The sequence below is a fragment of the Loxodonta africana genome, chromosome 6, assembly GCF_030014295.1.
Source record: "Loxodonta africana isolate mLoxAfr1 chromosome 6, mLoxAfr1.hap2, whole genome shotgun sequence".
Taxonomy (NCBI): Eukaryota; Metazoa; Chordata; class Mammalia; order Proboscidea; family Elephantidae; genus Loxodonta; species Loxodonta africana.
The window spans coordinates 72,860,834-72,886,134 of record NC_087347.1 but is presented as its reverse complement, the minus strand read 5'-3'; the positions used below and the strand labels follow the sequence as shown (position 1 = coordinate 72,886,134).

The window sequence follows — 25,301 nt, the reverse complement described above, 5'->3', positions numbered from 1 at the left end:
AACGGATCTCCAAAGCACTGGCCCCATCACTACAGCAGTATGAAATCCCGAGTTCATAAACACATTTAGAAAGAAAAAAGGTACCATTTATTCAGTCCCTACTATATATATCCTAGGCGCTATGCTTAATGCTTACCATTTAATCCTCACAACTCTATGAAGAGGGCTAGTTATCAGATTTTTAAGGGTAATGAAAAAAAAAATTTTTTTTTGTACTTTAAGGTTTACAGAACTAGTTTCTCATTAAACAGTACACATTATCTTATGACATTGGTTACCCACCCCATGACATGTCAAAACTCTCTTCTCGACCTTGGGTTCCCTTTTACCAGCTTTCCTGTTCCCTCCTGCCTTCTAGTCCTTGCTCCTGGTCTGGTGTGCCCCTTTAGTCTTGTTCTATTTTATAGGCCTGTCTAATCTTTGGATGAAAGGTGAACCTCGGGCGTGACTTCATTACTGAGCTAAAAGGGCGTCTGTGAGCCACATTCTCGGGGTTTCTCCAGTTTGTCAGGCCAGTTAGAATTTTGTTCTACATTTTTCTCCAGCTCTGTCTGGGATCCTCTATTGTGATGCCTGTCAGAGCAGTCAGCGGTGGTACCCAGGCACCATCTAGTTGTACTGGACTCAGTCTGGTGAAGGCGGTGGTAAATATGGTCTATTAGTCCTTTGGACTAATCTTTCCCTTGTATCTTTTTTTTTTTTTTTTTAACTTTTATTGAGCTTCAAGTGAACATTTACAAATCAAGTCAGACTGTCACATGTTTATATATACCTTACTCCGTTCTGCCACTTGCTCTCCCCCTAATGAGTCAGCCCTTCCAGTCTCTCCTTTCGTGACAATTTTGCCAGCTTCCAACTCTATCTTCCCATCCCCCCTCCAGACAGGAGATGCCAACACAGTCTCAAGTGTCCACCTGATATCGTTAGCTCACTCTTCATCAGCATCTCTCTCCTACCCACTGTCCAGTCCCTTTCATGTCTGCTGAGTTGTCTTTGGGAATGGTTCCTGTCCTGGGCCAACAGAAGGTTTAGGGAACATGACCGCCGGGATTCCTCTAGTCTCAGTAAGACCATTAAGTATGGTCTTTTTGTGAGAATTTGGGGTCCCTTGTATCTTTAGTTTTCTTCATTCTCCCATATTCCCAGAAGGGTGAGACCAATGTTTTCTCTCCGACAGCTGAAAATTAGGTTCTAAGAAGGTAAGAAACCTATTATCAGACATCTAATATGTAGCTTAACAATGATTTTGAAGAGAAAGGAATTAAAAGGTAGAGATTACACAGCTGAAGGAGGCAGAGATCTCCTTTGCAGCATATTGTTTGTAACACCATAACAACTGTAATTTACAGTAGTGAAATGGTATGAATCATGTTACATGGCAGCGTACCATGCAGCTTTTTAAAAACATTCAAAAAATTTGTTATGGAGAAAAGTTATTTTATAACTGCAAATAAAAATAGGAGAAAAAGCTTGTGTATCTTCTAAACCCCGATTTTGCTATGCATTTTAGAAAAGCAAAATGAACAATGGTTATTTCTGGGCAGCTTAGAGATCATTTTAATTCTTTTATACTCTTAACAGTCAATATAAAATCACTTTCATATAGTCAGAAAATGCTTTCCAAGACCTTCCTCAACCAAGCATCTGCCCATCTTTCCTTCACCACTATTCCACGCTGTCTCCATAGCGGTTTCTCCTGCGCGCTCAACTGACCAGTCTAACTTTTACACTCTTAAATTGCTTAGAAAGATGTGGAGGTGACTCCTTATTGCCAAAATCAAGGCTTTTCTCACTCTTCATCTGACTTAACCTCTCTACTGCATTTGATGTTTGTCACCACACTACAACTTCTTTACCAGTAGCCTTGACTGCTAGCCTTCCTCCCCCAGTTCCTTAAGTGTGGTTGTTTCCAAAGTGCAGTACTTTAGCTCACAGATTCCCAGTGCAGCGTTTGGATGCTCTGGCATTGAATGAATTTAACATTTTTCTCAGGAAAAAGCTCATGATTTCAAAAAGATTAGGAATCAGGCAAAGATTAAATTCTGAACCCCTCTACAATTTAATAGCCTCTCCTCCAAAACTTTTCCACTTCACCTCTCACAAATTCCTCAATCCCTCTTAAACCATACTGACCCTTTGTTAATGCCACTTCCTTTGCTGACCGTTCACCATACTTCTCCATGTAGAATTTCCCTCTGCAAAACACTAGTATACATTTAAATTATACTGAACTGCATGCAATCTGTCTGAACAAGTGGCCAAATCAGTATTTGTCTTCCCAACACTAAATAAAGGATGATTTCACTGAACTATCAAGTTTTGTCCCCAAAATATAAGCTACCTTGTTTTACACTCATTGTCAGACAACTAAAGACTTACTACAAATTCACGGTAACAAGTTTTACATGCACTATTAAGTAAAAAATTCCTTTATGTTGAAGATACTTCTTCACACAATTAAAATTGAAAACCAAAATGTCTACTAGCTGGTAACATAAGCAACAATGTGTCAATTTTAAGACCAAATGCTATTAATAAATTCCAAAATCATTCATATAAAAACCCCCAAATTTCAAACGACACTGAATAAAAAAACTTTATACAACAAAAATTCTGGAATCCTAATCAAGCAGTATAAAGATTTGAACTTTAAGACTCAAAGGGGAGGCTTGCTCTACTTACGTGATTTTCACTCAGGAGTGTTCAGCAGAGCAACTTGAGAAGCTGTTTAAAAATGTACTTCACCCCCAGAGATGCTGATTTAGTAAAGGGTTGGCAGGTCAGTGGATTTCCTAAACTGCCTCCCAGCATTCTCTGATAACAACACTGGTTAAGAACTATCTCCTATGAAATGTCTGTCATGCTGTCAGCTTATATGCACATGTATTTCCAAGTATCTTAAGTATTTTCACTATTTTGAAAGACCAAAGTTATTTACAGGTCACATAACTTATTGCAATAGGGGTAGTTCTTTTTAAAGTTTTTTTGCTTATGTTTTTTGAGTAACTGGAAGTTATTAAGTGTTGATCTAGGAAAAAAGATTTTTTAAGTGATAAAAAAAATTGTACTGTATACACAGTACAGACACCTAGTCTACTAGTAAGAATATGTGATAGATTTGTACGTAAATATACTGAATATGCACCAAAAAATTAAAGCAGTTGACAAAACACTTATTAGTTCAAGAGTATGCTTGAACTTAAAATCTTATACATAATATCAAGAATAGAAATTTTATAACTAGGAAAAACCTGACTTCAGAGTAATTCTCCACATATTGTTTCTGGAGTATATTTAACATTTTTGATATAAAAATATTTAAAATCACCTGCACTGAGGCTGAATGCTAACTTCTGTTAGGTAAAAGATTTAAAGCTCACTGGTATACCCCTAACAGAATCACAATATATCTTAAAAATGAAAAACAATTTTTAAGACTACTTACTTTCTTCATTGCATTCATGCTCCAAGAACTCTTAAATAGGCTTGGAAACCCATGGATGAAAAATGCTCACTAAACTTATCATAAAAATTTCAATATTATTTAAAAACACATCTACTGTAACACTCTAAAAAGTTTTATGTTCTGACCTGAGCATTTTGCTCAACTGAGCAACCTCCTCACATAAGCCTCTTTATATAATCCTCAATAATAAAAAATTAGAGATTATCTGAAGTTTGTAAGTTCAACTTCTAATCCTGAAAGAACATCAGAGCATTCCACTGATTCATTTCTATGATTCCAATAGTTCCTATTTCACATCACACACTTCAGTCTTACATTTAGAAAAATTTTGTCCATGTTTGTGTATCTAAAGTTGTCCTATGCATTCAAAGATATTACTGATAGTGTTTATTTAGATCGGACCTGGAGAAGACAATGAAAATCATAATCCCCACTGTAAATATATGAAAAAGAATTTGGTTTTTACTTTGAAATATCCAAAATACAGTCATACTTTCTATTTTTCCTTTCCTGGTATGTTGCCCTCATCATGATTAGACATACACAACCCAAAACACAATCTTTTCTAATAATTCTTGCCACAGTTACCAAAACATGGCTTCTGTTATCTTTTCTCAGGAGTCTTAATTAAATTCAGGTTTTCGATAAATCAAAATATTCTGCATTGTTTTAACAGGAGAAGCAAAAAAGGTTTGCAAAAGAGCAATGATAAAACTGATGAGTCAATGAGTTAAGGGTTAAAAGGTTTTTTTTTTTTTCCTAAGTTACATCTTCGACACTCCCTCTTAGGTGAAAAATTAGTAAGCTGCCAATGGCTCCACACATTCCTTTTGAAATAAATATACCTGTTTACAATAATTTTAGTGCCTGACACATAGAAGAATGAAGGGCTGGGATGAAAGGCCACACAAATTTTCTTACCCCTACCACTGCAATATTTTAAATGCATAGGAATACAACAAACTCAAAAGAAAAAAAAAAATAGTGTTTTATTAACTACCACACTGTTATAATACACTTTAAACGTACAATAAGGTAGCCTTTAAATTTGAGGTGGTCTTAAGAATAACAAATGAACAGAATTCCAAATTTTTCAAATAGGTGAACTGTTGCAGTTGTAAGTATACATTGAGGAAAATTATATAGCTCTTACAAGACGACCAGCAATGTAATTTTATTTTGTACATTTTAATAACTGAAAATATAAACAATAATTAAAAGATAAAAAGAAAATACAGCATAATAAAAACATATGTTTCTCAATTAAATGTACTGGATACATATAAATTTTAAGGGAAGAAGCAAAAAAGAAAAATGGTTGATATTTAAGTGCAGACTGACTACCTAGACAAAAAAAAAAAAAAACCCTTAAAAAAATATCATAAAACCTCTAGTTTTCTATGACTAATATCCATATGGTTGGAGTATTGTCACTATGGAAGTGATTTTGTTATGTTTGCATATGTTATTATACTTTACTGGTAATTTACATGATGGCTTTTAAGGCCCTGGCAGACATGGTTTTTGGAAACAAGATTGAGTAAAAATCACTGCTAAGACGCAATACACCTTATTTTTTTGGTCCTCCAATATTCAAGAAAAGGGATAATTCACTATAACATCTTTCTTACCACCCAAATGCCTCAACCTATACATTTTAAACTTTTTTAAACATTGGTTATATTGCCCAACTTCGTTATTGAAAGAATATTAACGAGACATTATTTTGGCAAATTAAATCTTAAACATGGCTTTTCAACAGGATTTAAAAGGTGACTATCCCTAGAGTTCCATGTTAAAATGTAGTTTTCAAAATCTTACAAGAGTAATGCTTAAAATATTGTACATAGTTAACCTAATTAAAAGAATTAGCTTCAAAATGACAAATTGATAAGCTAAGTAAAGCCTACACTATGTAACATTTGCTTGGAAACTTGATTTGTCAGTTATGCATAATAAAAATTCCAGTCATCAAGAAAATTACAAAAAAATTTTTTTTATCATAACATGATTTCTTTCACCCACCAACTTTTTATCTTACAATAGATAAATACCAACATGTTCTCATTTTTACACTAAACCACACAGGATTGATGCATTTGGTTAGACTACCATTCGCATTGTTAAATTCAATTTTCTCTTTATATAACTTGGTAAAATTTCATTTCTTCTAGATTCCAAAAGTACCTACAAAACCCATGCAATTTTACCATTTTTAATATACTATGGAATATCATACAAAGTAAGGCATTTCAGTGTCATGTATAACCAAGTTACTGTCAATCCAAAAATTTTTGCACATCAATAAAAAGATATCTAAGAACTTAGGAACAATATTCTTCTCACTACTGTATAAAAATAACCACAATGAATAAGTATTTGCGTAGTATTTACTCCATTGTCTCATTTCCAGAAACTGTGACAAGCTGTAAAGGTATTTCAGTGTTGGTAAGGATATCTTGATTGCTGGTGGCGGAAGTATTAACAGTTCCTATCCCTGAAACAGAACCTTGTTGAATATTTGCAAGGATAAGTGTTGTTCCTCCTGCAGTAATCAAAGTATCATCTCGCGCAGCTTCCACAGAGGCCAGCACTGTACTGCTAGAGTGAATACCTTTTTTATTCTGATGTGTTTTAATATGTTTGGCAAGGTGGTCACTTCTCATAAAGCGTTTTGAACATTCTGGGCAAACAAATTTCTTCTCACCTGTTAGGAACAAAATAAAATAGTCACTTAGTTTTAAAAATTCAACATTAATATACAAATCATCCTCTCGAACAAAGTAAGCCAACACCGATGGATGGGGAAGATCTATTACAATTGTATTCGGTTCATGAGCTATTCCCACAAGCTCTCAAAGGATAGCTCTTCCTCAAAATAAATCTGTCACCTTTATTTTTTGATGAAAAGCAACCTTCAAAGTTATTAAATACATGGGATACTCAAATAAGACTTTAATGCGTCAACTATGCTAAAATTTTGCAATACCGGTATATTACAAGACACCAGTTTAAATATTACCATCTCCTGTAACACCTATTTAACCACTAAATAAAAAGTACATTGTTTGAAACTATATTTAGGATGTTAATATGCCATATCTATAATACTAAATCTTCAACAGTTAAATCTGAATTCAAGTAACTACACAGAGTACTTCTGGATTAAACCAAAAGACAAGCAAGCTTGAGGTCCAAGGAGATTTGAGTTATCCCAAGAATTAATAGAGACAGCTAGCTGATGTGATTTCAGCTGGAAATATCAAGAGCAAGCCTAATCTATCAGTATATTGTTACAAGTTAGTAATAAGACCCTGGTGTCTAAATTTATTGCCCACCATAAATAAACTTTTCAAGTACAAAAGATAGGCTCAACATTTGTTATACTGAAGACCCACTAAGCAAGAGAATTACTATAAGAGAAGGCAAAAGGCCAACCTAAAAGGAGTTCAGATAGAAATCAATCAATAAACAAAAATCTAGTAAACAATTATTTTCTTCAAAATGTCTTAAAAAGCTCTTGTTCCAGCACCTCTACTCTAGGTAGGTCCTCAGACCTCATGTCTGAATTACTGCAATGATATCCTACTTTTTCTCTCCAATCCAACAATCAACGCGAGACAAATTTTCCTTAAATACCCGTTTTATTTACATTACAAAACACCATTGTACTAAGTGGTGTAGGAATGCAAGGGAAACTTGTAGCCAACAACCAAATAGTTCAGATATTCCCTGCCTAACTTAGAAGAACCTCTATAATGTGGCACAACCATACTCAACAGAAATATGTAAAATTCCATCTTTACACATGTTGTTCTAATTACAAAATAGTTTTTCACCTCTTCTATTCACATATATCTTACTCGTTTTGGAAGTGTTTCCCTGATCTTAGAGCATCAGTCCTGAGAGATGTTCCATGACAAACAAGGATTGATTGGGTTTAGAAAATGCAACGGGTTTTATACATTCTACATCCATCCCTTCCCCGACAAAAAGATCCACGGTCATCTTTAGCATCCAATTAAAGGTCCCAACAGAGATATGCTGCAGTGAAAGTACTTGTAACCCACACTTATTTGATCATAAACCTTGTTTCCTTTTTCTGTTATTCTTTTTTTTTTACATTCTGCTGATCAAATTCCACCGAGGGAAATTCTGTTTGGGCTACCTTAAGGTCTAATGTACCAGCCCACCACCAATGGCTACACCTTATTATTTCAGGCTATAATCATCTCTGGCTCTGATTATACAAAGCAGCACAGACTATAACACAAAACCGTTCACTTTCTTAGACTACTCAGAACACTTACATGCAGGTAAACCTTGTGTCTCTAGCTACCTGATGAAAGAGATAGGAAGTAAAACAAGTAGAGCATCTGTGTACTACTCCATATGTCTCAAATTATTTCATATAATATTTAAAGTCAATATAGGAGGTGTGAAAGCAGTCAGAGATGTGAGCTTATTTGCTTAAGTTAATAGAGAACTTGGATTTGAATCCAGATCTGGTAGGCTTAAAAACCCATGCTCTTCATTTTACCATGCTTCTTCCTTCTAAGCTCTCTAGGGGCTGTAAATACATAATGTATTTTTAATTCTCCAGTGTTAAGCATTGACTGATCGAGCACCTAGATCGTTTACATGGTATCAGGAGAAAAACATCTCCAAGCTATATTAAGTTAGGCTTCAGGCTGAGTCAGTCCCAGGTGCATTTCATGTAATAACCACACAACACTATCTTAAGAACAATTAGATAAAAGAAAAAGAGTCATAACAACAACAATGCCTAGGTTATTCCTCAGTGAAACAGAAGTAATGTCTTTTGCTTACCTCACAGATACTAAAACAATGGAAAATGGAAAATGACTGAACTTGTCAGAAGGGATTATTCTTTCTGATAGTGTTAATGGGAATGAAGGATCATGAGTAAAAGCAGACAACTAATTAAAAATTTTAACAAAATAAATAATAGTATAAATGTGGCCCAAGACACTCAACAATATCAACAAAAACTAACCACAGTCTGCACAAAATTAAACTTCCTAAGATGAGCCATGACGGCTTGTTCTTTGAAATTAGTGTTTTAAAACTGGTACTACTAAAGATAGAATATTAATATAATTAGTTATATATATATTTTCAATTCTTTCATTTAAGTATGCTAAAAGAAAATTTCAAAGATGTACATATCCCTACTGTATTCATTTTAATCTATTAAAAGCATCAGTAACCTGTATGTGTTCTTCTGTGCCTCTGTAATTCATCACTTCGAGTGAATCTTTTACCACAGAACATCCAGTTACAAACAAAAGGACGCTCCCCAGAATGCCAACGCAGATGAGCTCTCAGATGTGAGGTCTTCCCATAGACTTTACCGCATCCTGGTATGTGACAAATGTGTTGCTTCTTTTTCCCAAGATTGGTACCTCTAAAAAACACACACAGAATAATATATACTTATTTGAAAATATTCAAATGGTCATTAACACTATATCATATACCCTCATGTTGAATTTCAAATAGAAGGCAGTGAGGGTCGACTGGAAACCAAGACCATTTTAAATCAATTTAAATAAAATCTATGTATTTCAAACACAGAGGTTTTATCTATTATTTTTACTCAAGAATCAATGTGATACTGCTGTCCAAATATGTAAACATATATAAAAACTGTGTTATTAAAATGACATTCATACATAAAAACTGTATAATAAAGTTATTTACTAGTCTATCAGAACCATTTACAAATTCTATGCATAGGCCCAATCCAACTAAGTTAGGTGTATGGGTACTTGAATGGTCTTTATTCAAAAGTCATGATGTCATCTAATTAAAAAATAAATAAATCAAAGATTGAATGCATAATTGATCACAGGCACAACTGAAACATAGATAGCTTAAGCAGACTTTAAGTTAACACAATTTAAGCATATTTTGTGTATTTGTATGGCCCACCTCTGAATATACACTGACTTGGATAAAGTCAAAGAAAAAAATCTAGCTAAAGCTATGGCATTAGCTCCTTTAGCACTATATGAAATAAGTATAAGCCAAAATTACATTTACAGTTAAAATTTCCTTCATATTAACTATGCAAAGATATCCAAAATTATATACAAGAGATATCCTAACCATTTCAACATTGTGAATATAATAAAGTTTTCTCCACATGCCCAAATCTGACTGTTATATTTCAGCACTTGATATCAAGAACAGGGTTTGCAAAGTACGTGCTCAGATGGGTTAAAGGAGGTATCTTAAGTCTAAGCAAGAAGAAAACTGTTTTGATTCCAGAAATGATATTCAAATAGTATTAAATAGCTATACAAAATGTTATTCCTCAGGCTTTTAAAAACAAAAAAATCAGACTAGTTATTGAATAAAGTAAATTTTTAGAAAATATGACATTTTCACACATGGATTCTCAAAATCATATTGTATAAACTTTGCAATGCTTCTCTGTGAGATTTTTTTAAGTTCATTTTTAAAACTCCCCAGCCCTCCCTCCCCCAATCTCACAATCTCAGTGTATCCTATAAACCTTCCAGAGCCTGCAAATCTTCCTGTATACAATATACCTATCGTTCTTCTAATTTTACTGGAAAAATGCATATTTCCCCACATTTATATTTTAATGTACTCACACTCAGTAGCATGTGAAATTGCCATAGGACAAACAGTGCTAAACGGTGCAGTGCTGGCTGTTAGATGCCATAGGTGTTCTGAACAGGGAGACATCAATGTGGGCTCCAGTAGTTAGAGAAGGCTTCGTGGAGAAGGTGGGTAGGATTTAGATAGAAAGGAGGGAAGGCATTCCAGGCAGAGGAATAGCATAAGTAAAGACAAGGAGGAGTCATGCTGTTGTCTCAAGGGCAAGGATGTCATAATCTAACACAATTCTAGTTTCTGCTCCAGTCCACCCCCAATTTCTCTTGAAACTCTCTTCAAAGAGTTGAGATGAGTAAAACAGGTTTTTCTGGCTCATTTGCAATGCCAAAGTCTTAACCAAAGTCAGTATTGTTTCCGTTTAATTTACTTTATTCTTAAATAGCCCTAAGAAAAAGAGCAAGGTTTCTAGTTATTGGTGTACAAATCAATTTTACATATTGTGTTCACCATAGCAATTTCACAGAGAACCCAATTGAATTCATTCTTGTACTCAATGGCTTCTTGCTTCTCTTCTAAGTCTGTCACTCAGGTGTAACGATGTGTTTTTATAAACTCGAAAGTGCCATTTCATGAACTTAGCAAAATCTAGCTTGGGAGCACTCACAAAACACAAGACTGTAACCGATTAAAGCAACAAATCTGGGCTCTCAAAGAACCAAGAAGTTAGGGAAAGACATTTTCAAATGAATTATAAGGAAACACAAGAGCAAAACAGTCATAGTTTGAAAGTGGGACAGGCATCTAAGAAAAAAAAAAATGGAGGAAGGGACAAATATATAATTTCGGGGGAAAGGCCTAGGTTCAAGTTCCTATTTAAAAAGACAGGAACTAGATATGCATTTATCATATGTGATGTAAAGGAAGGGAAAGAACTGAGGTGAATTTCTCAACAAACTTCAGGTAGGAAAAGACTTAGTCATAAATTTTCTCGTGATTTACATAACCACACCACTAATAAAAAAAACAAAACCAAACCCTAATACCTATTTCCAAAAAAAAAAAAAAAAAGACCCCAAGGCCTTACAGCCTTATAGTCGAATCCGACTCATACGGACCCCCCATAGGGTTTCCAAGATTATGTAAATCTCTACATAAGCAGACTGTCAGTTCTTTCTCCCACGGAGCCACTGGTAGTTTAGAACCACCAATCTTTCAGTTAGCAGTCGACTGCTTTTAACCACTGTGCCACCAGGGCTCCTTAGTAATACCTACTACATAACCCTGAGAAGTTTTAGGTTTCTAGTCTTAAGTGCCTAAATTTGCTCCCAATAATTTAATAATGCTAAGATAAACTAAATTCTGGATAGAGGGACTAAAGAAACTAAGTAAATCCTTTTGTTTCTGTCTTTCTTTTGTACAGGTGGGAGAAATAGGACACGAACTAAAACGCTGACAGAAAAAAACAGACTTTGAAAAATTATTTTTAAAATACAAATTGATGTTTAAGCTACACAAAACCTACATAATGATAATGCTTTAGAATTTATTCTACTTTATTATAATATTTGTCTCCTCTACTAGATTAAAACCTTTTTGAATGTTGGTTCTGCTCAGTAAAAACTGGCTAAATGATCAAATAAATGGCAGAATGAAAAAAATTCTGTTTATAATTTTACCTTAAGTAAAACGTAAGCAAGTAAAATTTAGCTCTCTAAAGGTGAATAAAATTTAGTTTTTTTAAGACATCACCTTCCCAATATTATTTTGTTTTTAAGAAAATTGCTGAGAAAAAGGCCAATATTTAAATATTTTTTTAAATGTAACACCTATTTCACCCGTGCAGAACACTTTCAAATATTTTAAACTTACAATATATGTTATGCTTTTACTAATAAGATGTAACAATCGTCATTGATATAATTGTACCTATGGTATATATAAACTGAATTTTGTTCAAATGAGCTCTAAGAAATCTAGTTTTTTTTTTACTCCAATTTTGATTGTTTAAAATACTAAGTTATCAAAAAGTGAACTCACAAAAGACCTAGAAAAAATATAATTACTTTTATAATCCTTGAGATACAGAAGACTTAACTTTAAATGATGGAACTCTTTCTTTACTTGCATAATAACACATTTTGCAAACCACTGACATAAACAAAGATGAAAGACAACGTAAAACTGGGCAAAATGCAGTTGCACATATGACAGAGTTCACACAAAACAGTCACAAAATACAACTCACAAAGAAAAAATGACATGCAAAAAAGTTAAATCTCACTAATTAAAAAAAAAAAACGTAACAATACTGAGATACTATTTTTCATCTATCAGACTTTAAAAGGCTGGCGGGGGGCGGGGGGCACGGAGATCATATCCAGTGCTGGCAAGGGTGTGGGAACGCAGATATTCCCGTACACCATTTGTGGGGTACAAACTGATACAGCCTTTCTAACAAATTACCTTTGACCCAGCAATTCCACTTTTGCCAAATTGTATTAATGTAATAATCAGACATATGTGTAAGAACTATAATGATGACAACAAACAGCCTAAATGCTCAACAAAAGATGTTAAATTATTACACATCCACACAATAGAAAACTATACCAAACCAAACCTGTTGCTGTCCGATCAACTCCGACTCAGCAACCCTACAGGACAGAGCAGAACTGCCCCGTAAGGTTCCCAAGGAACAGCTGGTGGATTTGAACTACTGACCTTTTGGTTAGCAGCCGAGCTTTTAACCACTATGCCTCTAGGGCTCCACAGAACACTATATTGTACAGCCAAAAAAAGATGTAGATTCTATATAGACTTGCAAATTCGGTCACATTTTTCAGAACAAAAGCAGACATGTAAAATAGTGAGAATAAGACGATTCTACTTTAAGTATTTATAAAGTCTAAAAGGATTATCTACAAAAACGTTACAGTGGTTATCCTGAAGCGGGGTAGGATTTTAGTGGTTTTGTTTTTTTTTTTTTAAATACTCTTCCATATCTCTGAATTTTTAATGAGTATGTATTAATTTTATAAACATAAATGTAAAAGATTTTCACTTTAAATAAAAGAATAAGTGAAACACAGGCCAGGCCCTGACCTTCAATTAGATTTGATTTTCATAAATTATTTATCTTGAAAGCTCCTTTGAAATGATTACTGAATTTCAGAGAAAATTACTATATACACAGAATTTCATGCTTACTATTTAAATGGATCAAAACATTTTACAGGACAAATAGGAATTTTAACAATTAGTTGCCAGTAAATACAAATTATCTAAACATCAGAAGATCCACTTGGGAAGTAGTACAGTATAGCGGTTACAAGTTTGGAGTAAGAAACTAGGCCCACCATAAAACAAAACGAGACTAAAGGGGTACACCAGCCCAGGGGCAAGGGCTAGGAGGCAGGAGGGACAGGAAAGCTGGTTAATAGGGAACCCAAGGTTGAGAAGGGAGAGTGTTGACACGTTGAGGGGGTTGTTATCCAATGTCATAATATGTGTACTAACTGTTTAATGAGAAGTTCTGTTTTGTAAGCCTTCATTTAAAGTATAATAAAAAAGAAACCGGGCCAAAATTCCAGTTGTGTGTGCTCTTTTAAGGGTCATTCGACCTCTCTACACCTCACTTACATAACATTGTCTGAAAAACAGCAAGCTGACAATGTTGGCAGTTATTACCCATTTTATTAACGAAATCACTGGCCGGTATGCAAATCAGCTAATAAGACAAACTCAAAGACAAAGTTAACTGTGTTAATAGTACACGCTTACTCATTATTTTTCTACTTAAACTGTGTATTTCTGAGAGGTGTATTAAGGCCTTTCACTATGACAGGGGATTTGGTTAGCATATCTTCAGCTTTTTAAACAATCTGAGTTATAAACTTTTGTTCTATATTTTAAAGCTGTGCGAAGAGGCACCAAGACTATTAAATCTTCTTGGCAGAATCTCATATTATTAACAAGAAATTTATCTGCATCTATCTGATGCTTTTTACCTTAATCCTACCCTGCCTGATATTAACATTGCTATATAAATTCTTTTTTGTTAGCATTTGTCTAATAAATCATTTTTCTATTCCTTTATCTTCAATATTCCTTTGACAATTCATTTGAGGCGTTCCTTATAATCAACATAGGGCAGGATTTTGTTTTTTAAGTATGATCTCAGAGTCTCGACCTCTTCATCGTTAAACTTTAGCTATTTACACTTAATATATCATTAGTAATCTGTTTTCAGTTTATTTCTGTCATGTTATTCTGTCTTAAAACTTATTTTTACAACACTGGCTTGAAATACTACAGTCTCACTTTTCAAAAAATTTCACCATTAAGACTTATTATTCATATTTGTTTAAAATGGAAATGCTTATGCTTATCGACTATTTCTGAAATTCGTAACTTATTTTTATATTACTTCCATTCTTAAGCTAAGAATCAACTTTTTATCTGTGTTTCAGCAAGTCCCATTGCTGGTTTGCGAACAGGCTAAATTCTGACATGGACCTGTTAAATGACATCAGCCAACACTTTTAAAAAGTGCAAACTGAATAATTTCAATTTTTCAAAACCTGTTAAATGGCATCAGCTAACACTTTTAAAAAATGCAAACTGAATAATTTCAATTTTTCAAAAAGTCATTTACATCTGAAAATTCAATTTCATATATTTTGTTCTGTAACCTTTTCTGCCACACTCATACAGACACACATCCAAAATGATCATGTAACGAATACTTTTCCATATTAAGTAGCATGATGGCATGCAGTACTTTCAACATTAGGGTGATATTAGCACTCTTTATATATATAAAAAATATATATATATAGAGTATGTCTCATATGTGCATACCTCCCACCACCTTCTTTACAGTTGGGACAGGTGCAAGCTACCCTTCGAAGTCTTTTTCCTTCTTGATGTTGTTGGTCCCCTTCTTCATCTACCACCTGTACTCTTAAATGTGTTAAATCATTGGTATTCAATGTAGAATCACCACTGAGCTGCCACTCTTCAGGATCAGGTTCCTCTTCCTTGATCCTAATATCTGAAGAAAAAAAAACAGATACAGATGAGAAGCAGCCCACTGGCCCAAAAAGAGAGCATGAGATTTGAACCTCTCTAAGGTAATGTAAATAATGTGTAAGAGTCAAAAATCTGTTTATGGAGCAGTCACTGTTCCTCATCGTGGAGTATTCTTTTCAAAATAAACTATTTTATTCTAAATGTCCCAAAAAAGGGAATAAAGACAGCATGACAACCTGATTTGAATAGAGCAAGATGAGTTATAAGCTGAAAGCAATATGAAACTTCAATTATAGTTGTTCGTCAATAAATCCAATGGTCGATTCAGAGTGGGACAAAGTCTAATGCCTTAAACGTCTCTTTGACAGCCTGAATCAATTGTGCCTATGTGTAGGTACTATATATGATGCAAAAGAAGGCAACATTCACTTGACACTGCTACTCCTACACTTAGGCTTTAAAAGTCAACCATTACTAAAATATCTGTAGTAGCCACAAAATATCACTGTAGGGAGGAGCTACAGAAGTCCAAGGAACAGTTTCTATTTTCAAGGAACTTTATTGCAAACAACACTGAAAAACAAGATAGGCATGCAATGGTGAAGAATGGACATGGCAGGAATTGTCATTTCTCAGCAGAGACAAACATCTTTAAATCGATGATGATAAATGCAAAGCAAACCCATCGCCATCAAGTCGATTCTGACTCATAGCGACCCTAACGGACGGAGTAGAACTGCCCCATAAAGTTTCTAAGGCTGTAAATCTTTACGAAGCAGACAGCCACAGCTTTCTCCCATGGAGCCACAGATGGTTTTGAACTGCTGAGCTTTCGCTTAGCGGCCAAGCACTTACCCAACTAACCACTAGAGCATCAGCATTTTCTAAGTGAAACTAAGAGAACAGATCAACTGAACTTTCTTTTCATTTCAGGAGAGTGATTTTTTAAAAAGAAACAATAAAATCATTTAGAACACTGACTATAACCACCTTCAATGAAACATGAACTCCTGTAGATTTTTATTGATATAAACTAAAAACCTTAATGAAAACTGATTATTTTAGGTCTACATTTTGGCAAAAATAACCACGGCACTTAACTGTTTGCACCACCCAGGGACTCCTCAACTAAGGTGAAGACTGAGAAATGATTCTTGGATTTAATAACAATGTAGTAATCACTGATGATCTTGACAAGAGCTGTTTCAGTAGAGAAGGGAGAAAAAAACTCTGTTCAGTTTCAGGAGGATGGAAGACCAATTAGAGACAAGAAGTACAGATGGCTCTTTCTAAGAGCTTTGTTGTAGAAGTAAGCATTATAAAATGGCATTAAAGTTCCTAGGCTAATCTGAAAACTCCCTTTGTCTCACCCCTTTGGGAGCAAGGGAGAATGAAGAAAACTAAAGACACAAGGGGAAGATTAGTCCAAAGGACTAATGGACTGTATCTACCATGGCCTCTACCAGACTGAGTCCAGTACAGCTAAATGGTGCCTGGCTACCACCACTGACTGCTCTGCTCTGACAGGGATCACAATAAAGGGTCATGGACAGAGCTGGAGAGAAATGCAGAACAAAATTCTAACTCACAAAAAAAGACCAGACTTCCTGGCCTGACAGAGAACGAAGAAACCGCGAGAGTATGGCCCCTGGACGCCCTCTTAACTCGGTAATGAAGTCACTCCTGAGGTTTACCCTTCATCCAAAGATTAGACAGGCCCATAAAACAAAACGAGGCTAAAGGGGCACACCAGCCCTGGGACAACGACTGGAAGGCAGGAGGGGACAGGAAAGCTGGTAATAGGGAACCCAAGGTCGAGAAGGGAGACTGTTGACATGTCATGGGGTTGGTATGTGTATTAACTGCTTAATGAGAAGTTAGTTTGTTCCATAAACCTTCAGCTAAAGTATAATTAATAAAAAAAAAAAGCTCCTAGGCTAGCCCGTAAGATAGATTTAATACATAAGAGTACCTGAAATAGTGTAAGCTTGCCATTATATTCAGTAGAAATACTTGTATATTGGAAGTATTGAGATCCATATTTATCCCTATTCCCAAGAAAGGTTACCCAGCCGAATGCAGAAATTATCGAACAATATCATTTGTATCACATATAAGCAAAATTTTGCTGAAGATCATTCAAAAGCAGCTAAAGCAGTCTACCGACAGGGAACTGCCAGAAATTCAAGTCAGATTTAGAAGAGGACATGGAACCAGGGATACCATTGCTGATATCAGATAGATCCTGGCTGAGAACAGAACACCGGAAAGATGTTTACCTGTGTTTTCTTGACTATGCTAAGGTATTGGACTGCATAGGTTTTAACAAATTATGGGTAACATTGGGGAAAATGGGAATTCTGGAACACTTAATTGTATTCATGAGGAATCTGTACATGGATCAAGAGGTAGTCTTTTGAACAGAACAAGGAGATACTACATGGTTTAAAGTTAGGAAAGGTATGTGTCAGCGTTTATCATTTCACCATACCTATTCAATCTGGATGCTGAGCAGATAATCCGAGACGCTGGATTATATGAAGAACGAGCATCAAGATTGGAGGAAGACTCATTAATAACCTGCGTTATGCAAATGACACAATCTTGCATGCTGAAAGTGAAGGGGACTTGAAGCACTTACTGATGAAGATCAAACACCACAGCTTTCAGTATGGATTACACCTCAACATAAAGAAAACAAAAATCCTCACAACTGGACCAATAAGCAACATCATGATAAATGGAATAAAGATTGAGGTTGTCAAGGATTTCACCTTACTTGGATCCACAATCAACATCCATGGAAGCAGCAGTCAAGAAATCAAAATAACGCATCGCATTGGGCAAATCGGCTCCAAGAGATCTCTTTAAAGTGTTAAAAAGCAAAGATGTCACCTTGAGGACTACAGTGCGCCTGACCCAAACCATGGTGTTTTCAATCCCTTCATATGCATGTAAAAGCTGGACAATGCGTAATAAAGACCAAAGAAGAACTGATGCCTTTGAATTCTGGTGTTGGCAAAGAATACTGAATACACTGCCAAAAGAATGAACACATCTGTCTTGAAGGAAGTACAACCAGAATGCTCCTTGGAAGCAAGGATGGTGAGACATGTTGTCAGGTGGGATCAGTCCCTGGACAAGGACATCATGCTTGGTAACATGCAGGGTCAACAAAAAAAGGGGAAGACCCTCAACAAGATGGACTGACACAGCGGCTGCAACAATGGACTCAAGCACAGCAACAATTGTGAGGATGGTACAGGACCAAGCAGTGTTTCATTCTGTTGTGCACAGGGTCGCTATGAGTCAGAGCCGCCTCAACAGCACCTAACAACAACAACAACAACAATATATGACCACTGCGGATTGAATTGTGTTCCCCAAAAAGATGTGTTCTTATCCCTGTAACTTGTGAATGTGTCCATATTTGGGGAAACAGTCTTTCTTTGAAGATAAACCAAAAACCTGCCCCATCGAGTTGATTCAGATTCGTAGCAACCCTACAGGACAGAGTATAACTGCCCCATAGAGTTTCCAAGGAGCAGCTGGTGGATTCGAATTGCCGACCTTTTGGTTAGCAGCCAAACTCTTATCCACTGTGCCACCGAGGATAGTATCATTGAAATCATACAGAGTAGGGTGGATCCTAATCCTAATCCCTTCTGAATGGTGAGTTAAAAAAGGGGAGAACAACAGAGATAGGGACACACACGGGAAAGACACCATGTGAAAATATACATGCAAGCAGGAAACGAACGCCAAGAACTGCCAGGAGCCACTAAAAAAAGAAGCTAGGAAATAGGCATGGAAGCACGAACAATATGGTCAATACACCAATTTAGACTTTTAGCCCCCAGAACTGTGAGAAAATTAATTTCTGTTCTTTAAAAACGCACAGTCTGTGGTATTTCGTTATGGCAGCCCTAGGAGACGAAGGATTCCATCTTACTTGGAATCCACAATCAATATTTGTCAAGCATTAATAACTCAGGGCATGCTGAGATTTCTATTAAAAATATTACCAGAGGGAAACATAAATGCCTTCCTCCTAAAACTAATTGCTAATTATTTATCAATAGAGCTAATAGAATATTTAAGATAAATTCTAAACTTGTTTATCCAGAACAGAACATGCATACTTAATAAATACGAATTACATCACTGTTGATAAAATGAGACATTCTCCTTTATCAATAGCATATCATTAGGATTTTGTTGCTCTTATCAAAGTCTTTCATATTCTCTGCCTTCAATTTTTTTAAGCACTGATGAAATTACTTCATTTGATTTCTAAAAATTTTGTTTACATTTTCCCTTCCATCAGTTTCACCTGCCATAAAAATTACCTAAACAACTAGGAAAAATATCTGCCTTAAGCATTACGCTTTTTTAAGAACTATCTATATGGGATCAAATTGATTAACAGCAACCAGAAAGATGCGACAGGAGCATGGGGGGCAGTGAATTTATGTCAATAGGGGACGAACAACTCAGAAAAAGTAGGTGGGAATGGTTACACAACTCAAACAATGTAATCGTGACACTAAATGGTACATGTAGAAACTGCTGGATTGATCTATGTTTTGCTGACCATATTCTCAACAACAACAAAGAAATAAAATTATATTTAAAAATAATTGGAGCAAAGAAAAAAATCACCTAAACAGAATTATAGGATAATCCTTCCTGTAAGACCTCATATATTATTTTAGTTAAATTTCCATTCATAGCTATTTAGATTACTATGGACATTTCAGAGTTAGGGACATTCCAATTTTTCTTTTAAGGGGATAATGCTAAATTATAGGCATGAGTCCCTAAAAATATAACTTCACTAGCACAACCAAAAGGAGCTAACATTTTAGGGGAAAGTTTCAAAAGTAAATTTTCATTCCTTTGCCAAATATAATCAAAACACATACTATCTCTGCGTTAATATTAAGTAAATCTCTTTCCCCTAAAGCCCTATCTCCTCAGATTTAGATTGTTACTTTTCTGTAACTAATCCCTCCCTTCTCCCCCGCCATGTGAAACAAACCTTTAATTTTATCTCTATCTTTAAAAAAAAGACTACTTTTCTATATTAGTTTTCCAAATTAGCTTCAGTTTTTCTACCCAATTGGGGATTATACACTAGTAGCACTAGTCCTCCTATTATAGCTAGATAACAAACTTTTATAGGATACACACATATAAACAATTGTAAATGACTAGTTCTCTAACATGCCTTTCAGAGTATCTCATTTTATAGTCGTACCACAAACACATGAAAAAAACAGAGTTGCAATTAATACATTACTGATAGTGAAATATTAAGTTCACCTTATGTAACCTGAAGTATTAGAGTAGGTCCCCATTAAGGGAACAGTGTTCTACTCTATCAAATGATAGCTAATAACACGTAAAATGTTCTGCTTGTCAGACACTGCTGTAAGCGCCTAACAAATATTAACTCACTTCATTCCCCTATCCCAAGATTAGTATTATTCCCCATTTTCTAGATGAGAAAACAGAAAGTTAAGTAGTCTGCCTGAGGTCACATAGTTGATAATGGATGGAGCCAGGATATTAGACAAAGAATTGTGCACAACTATACTGCAAGTGGAAACCCTGGTGGCATAGTGGTTAAGTGCTATGGCTGCTAACCAAAAGGTCAGCAGTTCGAATCCACCAGGCGCTCCTTGGAAACTCTACGGGGCAGTTCTACTCTGTCCTATAGGGTCGCTATGAGTTGGAATCGACTCAACTGCAATGGACAGTTTGGGGGGGGGGGCGCGGATATTGCAAGTATTGCTATAGTTCAGTTCCCTACCAGGGTCAGCTGATAAGAACAGCAGTTTTAAGTTCGTGTGTGTTGTGATTTTAATTACAGTTTGAGCAAATCAAATTATTATGACTTAAAAGATCTGGGAAAATCTCCCCTGTTGCTTCCTAGTCCCATGAAGGACTTACTTTAGGAATTTCACAGATAAAATCTTCAATTTCACAGGTAAGAACTTGAGAACAACTACAAAGAATACACAACATATTATTGCTGATAGTCCCTGGGTTGTGTAAATGGTTAATAAGCTTGGTGCTAACTGAAAGAAAAGTTGGAAGTTCAAGTTCATCCAGAGGCTCCTTGGAAGAAAGGTCTGGTGTTCTACTTCCAAACAATCAGCCACTGAAAACGCTATGGAGCTCAGTCACACTCGGACAAGCACAAGGCCGCCGTGAGTCAGAGGCAACTGGACAAGAACTGGTTACTCTTCCCTAAGGTGCCTCTCTTTTTCCATTAGCTTTAGGGGCTAGCTTTCCTTTCTTCTTCAGATTCAAAAAACAATAAAGAAAAAATACCTTAAAGTTACTGTAAATCCACTGCCGTCGAGTCCAACTCATAATGAACCCCATAGGGTTTCCAAGGCCGTAAATCTTTACAGAAGCAGACTGACACATCTTTCTCTCACAGAGCCACAGCCAACCTTTCCGTTAACAGTCAAACACTTCACCACTGCACCAACCAGGCTACTAAAGTTACTACACAGGGTTTAAAAAAAAAATACGCTGTTCTCCCACCATTCCCAAAGGTTAATACAACACCAAAAAGGATGCTAGTTCCTAGTAAGTCCTAAGTGCTATTCAAGAAACAGCAGGAACGTGATTTGTTATAAGCACTGATCATTCACAACTCTCACTACTCAAATCGTAACAGCACTGACTATTCATCGTTTAAGAAATTGATTCAACTTTTAGAGACAACTAAAGATGATCTGAAGCCCTGTTATGAATAAGTATTTAAACTGGGTGATACAATATTGCTCTCAATTCAAACGAGCAATAGCTATAGTATAAACTGGATCCTAAAGTAGTATAAATTCATTTTATCAACATCAAACAGCCTGGGGTTCTTTTCATTAAGTGTTAATTAACTTACAACTTACTCAAGCTACAACGAACGCAAGCTACAACGAATGCCAGTTACGGGTTTTTTTTTTTTTTTGGTACATCGCATTGTTAGTACTGTGTACTACATAAATGTTGCAGTGCGTAATTTGCTGATACTATCCTGCTTAGATATTCACTGGCAGATGTTCAAAGATCAGATTTATAAAGATACTGATAATAAAAGGCAGGAACAATGAAAACTATTAAGATAAAAAAAGAGGTACGTGACTTACATCAGAACCGACTTACAACAGAGTCATCACAAGGGAGCCCCGTTTTAAGTCGGGGGCTACCTGTATATCATGTTTTTTTTTTGTACATTAGGTGAAAAGAGGATAAGCAAAAAAAGAGGAAGATCCTCAATGAAAGGGACCGACATAGTGGCTGCAACAATGGGCTCCAGTGTAACAATCGTGAGGACGGCACAGGACCGGGCAGTGTTCCGCACTGTCGGACAAAGGGTCGCTACGTGTGGGAACTGGCTCAACGACACCTAGCAAGAGGTGAAAGTTTACAGAGCAAGCTAGTCTCCCATTCAATAGTTTGTGTACAAAGTGTTTCATGACCTTGGTTTTACTCCCCACAATGTGTCAGCACTCTCCCCATTTCCACCCCGGGTTCCCCATTTTCTTTCATCCTGATTTTCTACCCCGCTCCTGCCTTCTCACCTTTGCTTTTATCTCATATAACTGATTACTCTAAGGACTGCATTCCTCTCTGGTGTTCCTGTTTATCTTATGTGCCTGTTTATTGTTTGGCTGAGAGGTGGTCTCCAGGAGTGGCTTCAGTTTCAGGTCAGACGGGTGTTTCATGGCCATAGTCTTGGGGGTTTCTCCCGCCAGACCAGTAATTCTAGTCATTTTTGTGAATTTGATTTTTTGTTCTACAACTTTCTCCCACTCTGTTCAGGACCCTCTTTTGTGATCCCAGTCAGAGCAGTTTTGGTAGTGGAAGCTGGGCACCATCTAGTACTTCTGGTTGGTCTCAGGGTTCTATAGGCGGTGGTTCATGTGGTCCGTTGGTCCTTTGGACTAATTATTCCCTTGATTCTTTGGTTTTCTTCACTCTCCTTTAATCCAGACGGGAACAGACCAACCGCTCTATCCTAAATCACCGTTTGCAAGCTTTTAAGACCCCAGACGCTATTCACCAAAGTAGGATGCAGAATGTCTTTATGTACCGTATTGTGCCAACTGACATAGATGTCCCCTGAATCTTTTAGCCTAGAAACTTCATCCTCCAAGGTATTTGGTTATGTCTAAGACATTTCCCTAACTATACCCCTTGTGTGCTCTGAGTCACACCTACAGTCAATGTATGCAGAAATACCACCAAATTTCAATGTGCCGATGGTTGTGTTCCCTTACATCCTACATGCTTCTTGGCGTATGTATCTACCTATTTGTCCATTCATAAATTATTGTTTGTTAATACTATTGCTGCAGGATTGTCTATGCTATAGGTTACCATAGTTACCCTTTATCCTTGCATTGCATTACTTTCAGTGTTCTCTCTTGCCTTGGTCGTACCATGCTGACTTCCCCCTTACTATGTATTGTCTTTTCCTTCTCCAATATTAACTTGTGTTTTCTATCTAATTGGTAATTTTCCCTCCCTCCCCTTTCCGTCTTGGTAACCCTCAAAAACTTTTTTTTTCCTGTGTGTAAACCTTATATTGTTACTTTACAGTAGTGGTCTCATACGGTATTTGTCCTTTTGTGACTGACTTATTTCACTTAGCATCATGTCCTCCAAACTCATCCACACTGTGAGATGTTTTGCAGATTCATCATTATTCTTCATCATTGAGTAGCATTCCATTGTGTATATGTAGCACAGTCTGTTAATCCATTCATCTGTTGATGGGCATTTAGGCTGCTTCTATCTTTTTGCTATTGTGAATAATGATGCGATGAACATGGGTGTGCGTGTCTATTTGTGTCAAAGCTCTGATTTCTTTAGGGTAGATACCTAGAAGTGGAGTTGCTGGATCATATGGTATTTCTATTTGTAGTTATTTTGAGGAAGCACCATACCATTTTCCAAAGTGGTTGTACCATTTTACACCCCCCGCCACCAACAGTGGGTAATAGTTCCAATCTCCCCACAACAACATCAACATTTGTTATTTTTGATTAGTGCCAGTAATACCCAGGTGAGATGGTGTAAAAATGGCATGGAGGTGGCATCTGACTCCTCTAGCTTCACAAGAGGGATGGAAAATCAAGATCAACAGCCCAAGACTAATTCCTATGAGGCAGAACTCAGACATGCCTCATCTCTCTGCCATCTTTACCAATTCTGACATGAACCGTCCCTCCCCACAGCACTCTCTACTTCTCTGCTGGGTTCAATAATTCACTGCAGTGGCCACACAGAACTCACAGACGATACTCATGATTATGTGGCTTATTAGAGAAGTGACATGTTACAATTCAGGAACTCTCAGGACACAGTTCTTCGCTCAGGACTGCCTCTTCTCAGGACGCAGGCACACCTCTCTCTGGCCCTGCAGCCTCTGCCCTGCTTGGGCAATCGTTACCAAGCACTTTTAGCTCTGGTGGTAAGTACCTAGAGGTACCCCACTCTGCCAGTAAGCCTCGACCCAAAGGCACTCAGCTCTAGCTCCATGGGTTGGCAAACCTAGCTCCACGAAATGCCCAGATGGGTCCTACTCCACCAGCAAGCCTCCTGCCAGAAGGAACTCAGCGTTCTCACTCCATAGGATGGGAAGCCCACCACACTGTCTCCTGCCACAGTTTCTCTGCCACTGCTTCTCACCATCTTCAGTGTTAGACCTCTCTCATCAGTCTCCTGGTTCTAGGAGCTTCTTGGCGCAGGGACCCAGGTCCAAGGGGCGAACTCTGCTCTTGGCTCTTCTTCCTTGGTGGTGGTGAGATCCTCTCTTCCCACCTCTGGATGGCTCATTTTTAAGCCTAGCAGGGTAGCAAAACTGACCAATCCCCTTGATGGGCCACAATTACCTTATTTGCAGAGTTACAAGACCATGGTGAGAAAGGGCATATAAAAGCGATCCATCGCACTGCAGGCCACCCCCTTGTTTTTCTAACCAAGGCTCCTTCATACTTGGAGGATAACTTCCCCCTCCCAATCATTTTACCAGTCCAAAACAGTCATTAACAAATCAGTCCCTCAGTAGGGCAAAGGAGACCTAAGGCTGAAGTTACCCAGGTACCAGCAGCCATTCAGGTCTGCTACAGGTGTCCATCTGATCTGGTGAGTTTCTCCAAGAGTGATTTCAGCTTCA

The 25,301-nt window shown here is 36.7% G+C and overlaps 1 protein-coding gene across 6 annotated transcripts in view; it reads right to left on the bottom strand.

Annotated features, from left to right (window-relative positions):
- Positions 1 to 690: 690 nt before the first annotated feature.
- Positions 691 to 25,301, bottom strand: part of SP3 (Sp3 transcription factor) — a 74,275-nt gene continuing 49,664 nt past the window's right edge. For 3 of the 6 annotated variants that reach the window (XM_064286981.1, XM_064286983.1, XM_064286985.1), the window contains 4 exons: positions 16,208 to 16,306; positions 14,936 to 15,128; positions 8,698 to 8,894; positions 691 to 6,173 (listed from right to left, as the gene is read on the bottom strand). In XM_064286981.1, the coding sequence (XP_064143051.1) occupies positions 5,857 to 6,173; positions 8,698 to 8,894; positions 14,936 to 15,128; positions 16,208 to 16,306 (806 nt within the window). In that variant the 3' untranslated portion in view covers positions 691 to 5,856. Of the gene's footprint in view, positions 6,174 to 8,697; positions 8,895 to 14,935; positions 15,129 to 16,207; positions 16,307 to 25,301 lie in introns of those variants that run through there. The other 3 variants (XM_064286982.1, XM_064286984.1, XM_064286987.1) reach the window with 2 other exon arrangements.